The 12,177-nt window shown below is 39.7% G+C and overlaps 1 protein-coding gene across 1 annotated transcript in view; it reads right to left on the reverse strand.

Moving 5' to 3' along the window:
* The window catches only part of ZC3H12C (zinc finger CCCH-type containing 12C), a 42,228-nt gene that overhangs the window by 8,758 nt on the left and 21,293 nt on the right, over positions 1–12,177 (reverse strand). The window contains exon 3 of the mRNA XM_021525700.2: positions 1,603–1,742. Coding sequence (XP_021381375.2) covers positions 1,603–1,742 — 140 coding nt within the window. The remainder of the gene's footprint in view (positions 1–1,602; positions 1,743–12,177) is intronic.

Below are 12,177 nucleotides of genomic sequence, written 5' to 3' on the forward strand. Positions count from 1 at the left end.
TCCAACAGGGAGAAATACAGCAGTAATATAACATATAAGCAATATATTTGATACAAGCATTTATTTGCTTAGTAGAAAAAGCACAAGATTTTAAATGAAATACAACCTTTTTGTATTCAACCCCCCACAATGTGCTAGATGTTGAGTAAGAGTGAGATGAGGGTGATTTTTTTTTCCCTGCTAGGAAAGAATAAAAAAAATCTGCCATGTGATGACTGGCAGGTACTGGTAAGAAAGATGTGGCTGTTCTTTTGTCCAAGAGGCTTCTCACGAATGCTGACAGTCTAGAACCATCCCCATGTTAGTCATCTAGAAGTTTTTCAAAACTCCAGCTGGTCATGTACTTCAGGTGCATATCTCTGGAAACAAGTGTCAGCACCAGGTATTTTACATGCCTGGTAGCACACGGGCTTCCTGCATCCTTAGAGGAAAACAGAAGATGCAGTATTTTTACAAAAGATACAATAACCTGCTCTGATCTTCCTCCCATTTTCAGGGTCCATGATGACACATGGAAAACTGATTTCTCATTGCTAGAGAATTGACCATTGCTAGGTCAATTCCAGCCTTGCTGCTTTCTTGAAGAACCTTTTGGGGGTTTTAGCCCTATGCACACTTCAAGCAGACATCACAATTTAATTCTAAGTGGCCAAATTTTTATTATTTAGCTAATGCTCTTCTCACACCCCAAACACTAGTACAACAAAAGAGAATGGCTTCAAGAAGAAGGCTCCACACTGCCAACAGGGTAACAGCAGTTTTACAAATGTTTGCTTGTGTTAACATGCTATATTCTAGTAGCAATCAAGCAAATTGAATGAAGCGTTCAGAGGATCTTTCCAGAGATTTGAAGATGCACATGGCAATCAAAACATGCTTCTGTATTCTTTTAGAAGCTACAGCTATTGGTCTCAAAAGCTTCCCCTCATTTAATGGTAGCTGTGCTACCCCCCTCCCCATCAAAAAAACCAACAACCCTTCCTCCTTTCCAACTTCTAGGGTTTTTTTAACACCCAACTACTTTCTATTCCAACTTTAGGGCAGTTAGAGGATGTCTCTCCAGCCTTCACAAAGAACCTGTTAGTTTGATGAAGGAATAAATACCTTTACACCACATTTTTTCCTATATCATTACATTCAAAATTTAAATTTTCAAAAGTTGTCTATTTGCTAATAGTAACGACAAAGAGGAGAGCCATTCATTCCCTTTCTGTCTGGATAATTACCATATCCCAAAGCATGGGCAGGGACAGGCCAGCCTGGCAGAATCTGTTCACCACAAGAAATAATACCCAAAAAATGAGCAACTTCAAACCTCTTTGCTACTAAATACTGCATGGACATAGCAGATTTTAAAAAAGGCCATTACGTCCTTCAGGAAGTAAGTAACAATGGTATGGAAACTTAAGCAGATGATCAGAACAGAACAGGAGGACTTGGAGAGGGCATTGCTTTGTCTTTTTCCTGCCTATAGATTACAATGAAATTACTGCACTGAAGATACTTTCTGTTACAGCCTTTCATTGCTGAAAGTTTGTTCATTTGAGCAGTAGCACTCCTGCTGGGAAAAGCACTGAACAAACAAGCAAAGAGGGAGCTTACCTGTTATAAGTGCATCTGGTCTTGACTGTTCTTTCCTCCATGCTGGCACAAACACAGTAACATCCTTGTGGCCTCTCTCCAAAAACCAATCTACTGCCAGTTTGATTCCTCGACAAGAAAATACTTCTTTGTTCCCATGGCTGAAACACACACATTAAAATTCTTTATTAGATTACTTTCTCTATGACCATAAATGGAGCTCAGTAAAATGCAGATGAGCCATGCTCTTCACTTGCTCCATGGTTTCTAAAGGCACCTGGGAGTCTGTCTGAGCCATGCCCAAACACAGCTATCATTTCTAAAATGGTGAGGGAGAGGGCTGCTAAATCTTCCAAACACATTTATTACCACCTGTACACAAATTTGACAAGCAAAGAAAAATATAAGTAGGGGGTTTTAGAAATCTTCATAGCCTAACCAAAATATGGGGTATAACAGGCAGCTCAAAGACTTGGTGTGGGAAAGCAGGAGGTCCAAAATACCAACATGAGAGTGCACTGTGCTTAGGAAATGGTAGCAGATGAGCATAGGTGTGCACAGCAGCAGGGGAAGGCACAGAAGAGCCAGCTGCTGCAGGAGCTCCTCAAGGTCCTGTGTGAAGAGGGAATGAGGGAGGAGAAGGCCTCCAAGCTTAAGGGGATGGCAGGAATTCAAGAGGACAAATTAGACAAACTGAGGAGACTGTCCAAAATCAACATGGCAAAACTAAGAATGTGCTTAGTACGTACTTCAGAAGGAGAAATTAATGTGCATTTAAAATGCTGTGTAGAGACAATTAATTGTGATCAGACAAAAGCAAAACAAAATATGTGTCTGTTGTGCAATAACTGTCTGGGGTAAGGCAAGAGACGCAATGATGTAATTTTCTAAAGGCAGACAAGTCTTTGCCCTGCTTCTACATCCAGTTTCAGGCATGACATTATAAAAGACAGAGATGAAATGGAAAGAATACAAAAGAAAGTGAAAGACGACCTATGAGGAAAGGCTGAAGGAAGCACATTTAGCTAATCTGGAAAAAAAACCAGCTTGTTGAAGAACAAACCAATCACCCATGTATAGAATGTAACTGAAATGGAGGACAGCAATCAACCAATAGGTATCCATAGATTGTGACATGGTTGCTGTGAGAAAAATTTGGGATTGCGCCATGATGGGCACACCCAGATCTAGCCAGCTCCACAGTGCAGGAGATGGGAATGAGGGAACAGCATGGTATGAGGATGAGGAGCTGCTTCATGAGAAGCAGGTACATGCCCAGAGGGACTTGGACACTAGAGAACAGGAAAAGTGCAAGAAGAAAGAAGCAGCGGAGAAAAACTGTGACATTCTGACCCCAGTCCCCTGCACTGCTCACAGCTGCTCTGAAAGGACTGACTGCACCTGCAGCTATGACAAGGTGTAAGAATGATGCTGTGGTGAGGTAGTGAGGAGGACACATGTTTGGAGTGAAGCAAGCCTGGAAGAGGGGAAACAGTCTTTCCCCTAAGTATTTTAATATTTGTCTTTTTTGTTTCCCAATACTTGATTTGGAATTAAATATTTATATTAACTGGGTATAAATTAAATTGAATTCCCTAGGCTGAGTCTGCCTGACATAAAAAATTATATGATGAGTGATCTCCCTGTCATTATTTTGAGCCATGGGTTTTCTTGCTTCTGCTCCTCCAGTTTTCCTTCCCATTCTGCTGGGAGGAGGTGAGCCACAGCCAACCCACTAGAGTCCCACTGGATGAGTCCTTAACTGGAGCTAGAGAAGTCCTTAAGTAACATAGTTAAACACTATGTTAGTGAAAGCTTTCTCCCTGATCTGTGGGACAGTCTTGCCATGGATTTTGGGATCTCCTGACTGGACACTTTGCAGAACAAGAAAAACAGCTCCTCTGAGGCCTGTCTGAGGTTCTCTGTGCACAAGAGACAAGCAACTTTTGTGACACCCCTTCCAGCACTGCAGCTCTGTGTAGCAGAAGAAACACAGGGGCATGGAAAGAAGGCATCACCTTTCACTTGGCTGGCTTGTCATGTATAGCAGGTATGCCACAATCTGCTTTCCAGAAGGGTAAAAGAAAATTCTTTGTCTGTGGTTAGTGAGGGGGACAATATAATGACAGATAGCCACAGGGATTTTAGAAGTACCTTTCTCCTTGCATGTTTTGGGGTAAATAAAACACCAGAAAATTATTTAAAAAATTTTTCCCCCTCAATAGGAAAGTATGTACCTACTTTTCCCACCTTCTAAAACATAGCACTGCTGTGTCTTTCTTGACACTGTGAGAGCTTGAGTAATTGTGCACTAGACAAAGTGCCAAAGAAAAAGTGAGGAAACTTTTGCAAAAATATTCTGGTTTCAGAAGCCTTTGAAGGAGGTGGCGTACACTTGCACCTCAGTCAAGAGAGAATAATGAGTCATGGCTAACACATCTTACAAAGCATCATTCTCAGCAAAAGCTGTGTTGAACATTACAGATCACAAACAAAAGGAAGAAAAAAAAAAGAAAAGGAAAAAGGAAAATAAGAACCCACTACCATTAACTGGATTTAAGTGAGGAAATGTCCTACTTCCTCTTGTAATGAAACTGCAGACAGTACCTGTAAACACAAGCATATACTCTGATATTACAATTGTTGCCAGCCATAATGATCAAAGCTTGTAGATTTTAGCTGCCCTGGGGTACTCAAAGGATACTCTAAGCCCATCTTCTGTGTATTTAGGGCTACACTAGGAACACTGTCAGGAAAAAAATATCTATGTACCTCAACATCCTATTCAGCTTTAGCTATAGTCCTTTGCAGTAATGAATTCCCTGTTTTCTATGATCATACCACACAATATTGTATTACATAATAATAACACTGTAATAATAAAACACAGAGCAGTATATTTTTTTTTTTTTTGGCATTGTTTTATACTACACAACTACTCCTGTGCTTGTTTGGCTGCAAGAGTGGTATCTCTGTGTATTTCAAAACTTACCAGGAATAGAAAACCAAGCCACACACAGATGTGACACGAAGTGCACATGCACAGCAAAAATGGCCAACAGTATTTCATCTATGGTCTAATTTCATCTTCCCTTGACAAGACATGATTGGGACACTTGGTGCAAATTCAGTGCCCGGGGGCAGTCATAAGGCCTCTTTTGCAGAGCCTGAGACAAGAGGGTACTGCTCATGCTATCAGCAAGCTGGATGCAACCATAAACATATTGTAATCCATTTTAAAACAGTCAGGAATTTCTTGTTCCAGCTATTAAATTCCAGTGGAATCACTGTACTGTGATTACTCTAAACAATCTCCATGGTTTCAAGTGGATAAACCCACTTTGAACTCCTGACAATGAAAAAGTGATGTGTTAGACTACATATTAGCAGCACTATGTTTCTTTCTGCAAATCTGAGAAATAATTTAATGAAAAAAATACAGGACTCTTGGAAAAAAAATGGACATTCTTGTCTATTGCTTTCCATCAGGTTGTAGTTCAGGCCATGCTTTTAAAGGCAGAGGGAGGACCACACAGTTCAGCTCCTTCATTTTCTATTGCACAGTGCAGACTATCAAAATTCTTTTATCCAGAATATAAATTTTAAATATACTTAAACTGTATGAAACAGAAGTGGCAAATGCAATACCAGCTATTCTGCACTGCTGAGCAAGTGAATTTGTAACTTGTATAAATCTTCACTCTTTTTTCCACTCCTTTTCAGATACATGCCTAAGCTTGGATATGAGTGGATACAAATTCCAAGGAATTGAAATCATTAGTGAGAGAGTCTGTAAAAGAGATGTGTAATTAAAATTTGTTCTTTTGTTTTGTTGTTGTGCAGATCTGATGCTCTTCATTTTGTGATTTTTGTGCTTCATCAGCTTTATGATGTCATATGGTGAAAAGACTGAAATCATGCTACTGCTTCTGACTTCCTTCTCCTTAGTTGTGAAAAAGATGAGAAATGTTTGTACTTCTTTGTCAAGAAACTTCCTTTTAAAAATCTCTTTCCAATTATTAGGAATATGAGAAAGCTCAGATGTGTCAGGTTGACAGCTGTAGCCCTGGGTGAGACACTGGCTTAATAGTACTTTGGTTCTGTCTGCTGACTATGTTTCATCTACCACTCTCAGTTGCAAGATAAATTATATTCCTTTAGAAATACCTATTTCTTTTTCATATCATGTATGAACGATTCCTTTTACCATCACTTTTATATATGGTCTGTTGATAGTTCTGATTTTATTTTTAAATTAAAGAAAATAAAGTAGCACGTTTCCTGAGCAAAAAATCAACAAGCATTTTTTTACACTAGGAGAATTAGTAAAAAGTGTAAAACTTCTGATGAGAACACTTTTCATTTTCTCTGTTACCCTCCTAGACCCCAAATTAGATTTCCTAGTGACCGTCTTGGAAAGACTTGTGGTACACACACTTAAAAGACTATTTAGAATACTTGCAAGACTTCTAGTGTGCTCTAATACAATATCCAAACCAACACTCAGATTCTGAAAGCTACAGAAAACATGCGTATTGATGACAAGAGGTGAGGTCTACAATAACATCTGTTGCACACAGTTTTTTAACAACTGAAATCTGCACACATCCACACACCTATCATATAAAAGCATATTGACTAAAAGCAAGAAAACACTAAAACACATACCTGCCTATTACAAATTATTACAGAGTTACCAAATAATTTTCTTCTGTCATATCATGGGAGGAAGAGTGTTCACTCCATAGCACAGACAGAGAAGAATTTCTACCCTGTATCATATCAGTGACTCGTAACCCTGGCAGCCTGGTTTTGTAACTAGCCTCATCCCTTTTAAATTACTTTTTTTAAGCTCTACTAATTCCATAATCACAGAAATCATTTGTCCTAAACTATTTCTCATTAACCTCAGCCTTCTATCAGTCCTGCATTTTTTCCCCTCTATATATGTATATTTTGATGCTGACATGAAGCAGATAGAACAGGAGCCAAATGTTTGGGGCTTTTTTCCATTAGCCCAAATTACTTCAATACTTTGAGGTGTTTTAAAGAAAAAAGCCTTGGAAGCTGTCACATATTTCAATACACCTTTTGCTTGTAGGGCTTCCAATGCTGGAGCACTCTGCAAGTGCAGCAGGTGCTGTCTCCAGCCAGAACTGCATGTGGATCTCTGTCAGAGCCATACACGCAGCACTCAATGTCAAAACAGGCAAAGAGAAGCTACACTCAAAGCTGCCAGTGACAAGCTCTTATCCATATGATCGTCACTTGCTGGAAAAAATATTTTTATCTATTCCTTATAGTGACATCTCAAAATAAACTAAAAAAATAGATAGTGGTACTGAAAAATGAATGTCTGAATCAAGGTACCAAGATACAACCATGTCTACCAAACTCAGCAACACAATCTGAGGAGAAGCTAATGCAGCTACATTGTTAGTTTGTTAAAATAAATGAGCAATTAAATTGTCACATGAAAACTCCATGTGGCATAGAAAAGACAACTTTGGCTAACACAATGTGCAGTTGTGGAGAACCTTCTGTGTCAGTAGGGTATCAGTGAACCTTTTACTACAGCCCAACCTGCCTCAGGGTTAACACACAGGACCAAGGCTCACTTGTCTGAGCAGAGATGTCTAACACTGGTTAGACACCCCAGTGACACTTTCTCCAGCTGGATGACACTCCTGAATGGCACTGGGGACTCTGCCCATGACTGTCAGGCCTGGGTGTATGTTTCTGGTCCCACCAAGCCCCTACAACATCCACATCTGGTGGGATGCCTGGGCATGAAAGCTAGAAAAAAATTGTAAAATATCTGTCTTAAAAGTGGGAATGTGCTTAACTAAAACCAACTCCCCAGATCAGCATCTTCCTCTTCCCAAACAAAACTTAGTACACCATTTATCTCATGCTGTGTTTTCCCTTGTGCAATGATGCACAATCAAGGACTACTTCAATACAGAGGCCAAGGTTTTCCAGAAAGGGAAGCTGACATGCATCACCTCCATGGCCTGAGAATCCCAAGGGCAAAGTTTTCAGAGGAATCTAATTGACCAAAACAAGAACAATTGATTTCAATCTGAAAATGAAAACAACATTGCCAAAATACTTTGATTCCTTTGCCCATAAACTTCTGAAAGTTGTTGTCTAAAACTAATAATAAAGCAAGTAAAGTAATCATATAATTTTACATCAGTGTTATCTTCATGTTGCACTCTCTGTAAGCAAAGCAAACTTTTCTTCTGCCAATAAATTTTCAGCATAAAGTTTTATATATATTTGAAACATTATTTTCACAGTCAGCAAAGAAATTCTGAAGGCACCTAGGACACCTAGCGAAAACTATCAAGGTCCACAACAGCTCTAGGGGATTATCTAATTTGCTGTTCAGCTCTGATTTTAAGTTTATATACACAGAAAAATCAGACTCATCTGTAAGAGCATTCTAACAAAAAACCTTGATGTTTAAGGCTTAAACTGTGGGCATCTTTCCTCTTCTGAATAAAGATTAACTCAACTCTAAGACAGGTAGAATAACAAAACAAGACCAGACTTGAAGTATCCTATAGGAAGCTAAACAGCAATTCTTCAAGTCATAGCTTTATTCAGTTTGAAAGAGGATGCTTTCTTTGTTTTTAAAACTTCAGCCAATTCACATTATTTAGACCATATTGTAGGTTTAAATTTGATATACACAAGATGCATTTGATGACTCATTTACAGTTTAATGCACAAATGACAAGCAGTGTCACATGAAAGTTTAAGGGAAGTTTTCCAAATGTTACCAAAAAGCAGAAAAAATGACTGCTGGGTTTTCCTGAATCTACAGCTTGCTAAAACAGCTTGTCTGTAACAGGAGTAGTCACCAGACAACTGGCATACACGCAGGCTCTGGTTTGCCAGAGTAAGTTGTTCCGACCCAAGCCTTTTTCTGTGCTGCTCTAAAGAAGTTCATTAATCCATCAGTTCACTAGATACTACCAGTTCCACAAATATGAATATCCAGTCACATAACCAGATATATCCTTCCTCCTTTGTGTCAGACCAAGTTGTTCTCCCAATGACAAAAATATCAGGTTATGTTAACATATCTAATGGAAAAAGAATACTTTCTGATTACCCCTGCTCTCTGAATTAGGAAGGTGAATCAACTCATTTTACAGCCACCCAGTCACTAGATGAGATGCAGATAGGAAAGCATCCCTGGCAGTGGGATAGAGGTAAGCCTAAAAGTAAATCACTCTGTGTCACTCACTGGATGTTTTGTGAAACTACATCTTTAATTAGCCATGGAATGGAGACACAGAGTAGCACAGTGTTTGATCCTTCCAGAAGGGGACAGCCATCTCATCCTACTTGAATTACTGGATATCAGTCATCTCAACATTCTCCATAAAATTTTCCCACCCTGTCAAATACATCCTTTAAATGAAAATTAGTAACTCTTATCTAGAATAATTCTAATACTAAATGTTATCATCAAGTATGTGAATTACAACAACATGGGAATAAGAATACAGATTATAGTTTTTAACCATTCCTGTGATAATGTGTGAGAAAGCTTCCAAGAACACCTCTCAAAAGACTATCTACACTCTTGTTTAGGGCACAGGCCCATTTCCCTTTAGCAATTTCAGAGTGAACTCATTGGCCACAACTCGGAAGAGCAAAGAGGAAAGACAAAACTGTGACAATTTATAGCTACCCATAACAGGACCCTGGATATTTACATACAGAAATCTGAAGAAGATTGAACTGCAAGTGAACTCCTAGTCTCCAAAAGTTCAAGAGACTCCAAGTCTCTCCTGCATGTAAAAGCTGAAATCTTTCCAGTATTTAATATGCTTAGTTACTAGTGCCTATTTTCTCTAAGGGGAGATAACAGATCCTGTTTGCACAACAGGCATCAGCAGCTGAGACTCATCTTTTACATACATGGGACTGGCTTTCCTAATCAAGGACTGATTTCTAGAAAAAGGCAGGATGGACTGGACCAACCAGCCATTTGGCAAAGATGCTTTTGTTCTGACCAACACAACATGGCATCAGTAATCCATGAAGTTTCTGGAGTGCTTTTGCAGTAACTTCTTAACATGGGTGACTGAGTAGCTAACAAGTGCACCAGCTGGGACTCAGAAACAAGGGAGAAGGAGACTGAGATGGGAAGGTCAGGGGCTGCCCTCACTTCAGTGACCATGAGAGGCAGATCCTGTGAAGAAAGAGCAAGGCAAAAAGCAGAATTATGAGATCAGAATTACTGGAGAGCAGATTTTGGCTCTGAGGAGAATCCTATGCAGAGAAGAGTGAACAGGAGAGAGTGGATTTTTCAAGGATCACCCATGCCAAGCTCAAGATTGGCCCACAGCAACATGCAGGAAGTTGGGCAAAAGTAACAGGATAAGACTTTCCCTCAGATGACTTTTGGAAACACTGAAATATTGCCAGGATATTGCCAGGCTGCTGAGCCCAGATGGGTGTTAAGGGAGCTGGCTAATGACACTGTATGGCCTCTCTTGGCAATTTTGAAAGGTTGTGGTAACTGGGGATATTCCTAATGTCTAGAAAAGGGAAAATATCCCTTCCATTTTAAAAGGGGGAAAGAATGGTAATTTAGGGACCTATAAAGCTGGTCAGCCTCGCCCTGAACCCTGCAAAGGTGATGGAGCAAATCATCCTGTAAACCATTTCTGTATGTAGACTGGATGAAGATGACTGGGGACAGTCAGCATAGATTTATGAAGAAATATGCTTGAGCAGCCTTACAGCCTTTTATGGTGAGGTGACTTGTTCAGTGGATGAGGAGAGCAGAGTGGACACACTGTTTATTGTGGCTTTAACAAAGCTTCTGACAGCTTTGTTCTTGTAGCAGCCTTCTCTTATCACAGCCTCACTGACAAAATAGGGAAGTAAGGGCAGAGCTAGAGCAGAGATGGACTGAAATCTGACTGAACCGCTGCACTCAAAGGTGATTAGTAGCATAAAGTCCAGTTGAAGGTCAATCAGTATCTGTGTACTCCAGGGGCTGACACAGGGGAATGCATTTCTTAACATCTTCATAATGACTTAGATAATAGAACAGAATCCATGCTCAGCACATTTACAGAGGATGCTGAGCTGGGAGGAGAACACCAGATGGGTGTACTCTCATTCAGAGGGACCCTGATCAGGGTAGAGCAACAGAGGCCAACATGTACCTCAGCAAATCCAACAGAGGGAAATGCCAATCCTCCAGCTGCATAAGTCTAACACTAATCATCACTACAGGCTGGGAGCTGATCACCTGGAAAGCAACTCTGAAGTGAAGGACATTGGGGCTCTGGGAACACCAAGCTGATAATGAGGTACCAATGTGCATTTGCAGCACAGAAGGCCAATAGCCTCCTAGGCTGCATTAGAAAAAGTACTGCCAGCAGGTTGAGGGAGGGGATCCTTCTCTACTCATGCATACGGAGTGCTGGGCTCATTTCTGGGCTCCCCTATACGAGAAGACATAGACAACACTGGAGAAAGGCCAGTGAGGCACAACAAAATTAATCAAGGGACTGGAGCATGTTTCAGATGAGGAAGAGGAGCTGAGAGATCTAGGACTGTAGCCTAGAGAGGAGAAGGCTTGGAAAGATCTTACTCATGTGTCTAAATACCTGATGGGAAAAAATAAAGGGAACAGAAACTGATTTCTCACTGGTGTTCAGTGATAGAAGAAGAGTCAATGGGCACAAAATACAATATAAGAAATGTTGCTTTAACATAAAATAAGGAAAACTTTCTTACAATAAGGGCACTCAAACACTGGCCCAGAGAATACATTGAGTCTCCAAATCCTCAGAGACATTTAAAAAACAATTGGGCATGGCCTTGAAATGACACAGTTCTGTGTATGGATCTCCAAAGGCCCCTTCCAAATGGAATGATTCTGTGAATACATTTGGTGGAAAACAAGTAAAGACCTGTTAATTTGATTCTTGGATACAGAACATCCATTTTGTGAATATATTTAATCTATTTATTAAGGTCCTGCAGCATGTATCATAGTTGGTTCATTTGATGCAGGTGGTCAAGAAAGTAAATTTAACATAGGAAGGCAGATCCTAAATATGTATGTTAATAGCTGAATAAACATTAAGGAAAAATTACAGATCTGGAGTAATTCTGGAATGTGTTCAGTACAATTTTAGGAGAAGTTGAACCTAAGTCCACGCACCAAGTCTGAGCCATGCTAACTAGCTAACACACAACCATTTTGGATTTAAGCGAAGTACAATAAAAAACAAAACTTCTAAAAACCATTTTAGAAGTCACTGGACAACTTCTTGGTTGAGTGCCACAATCATGTTTGTTCAACTGGACGTGCCTCCTCTACAGCTCAAGTTGAACCAAAAGATAAGGAATGACACATCCAGCAGAAAAAACTCACAGGAATATACCATATTAAAAAAGTACTTTGCCTTATGTGCTAACTCCTCTACTTAAAAAAACAAAACCCATCATATTGGCATAAATAAGTGGTATATTTAAGTTTCATTTTAAAAAGCTTCATTTAAAGATAATTGACTTGATTAGAAGCTAAAAAAAAAAGTCCCATGGAAATGCCGG

Source organism: Lonchura striata, chromosome 2 (genome assembly GCF_046129695.1).
Source record: "Lonchura striata isolate bLonStr1 chromosome 2, bLonStr1.mat, whole genome shotgun sequence".
Classification (NCBI taxonomy): domain Eukaryota; kingdom Metazoa; phylum Chordata; class Aves; order Passeriformes; family Estrildidae; genus Lonchura; species Lonchura striata.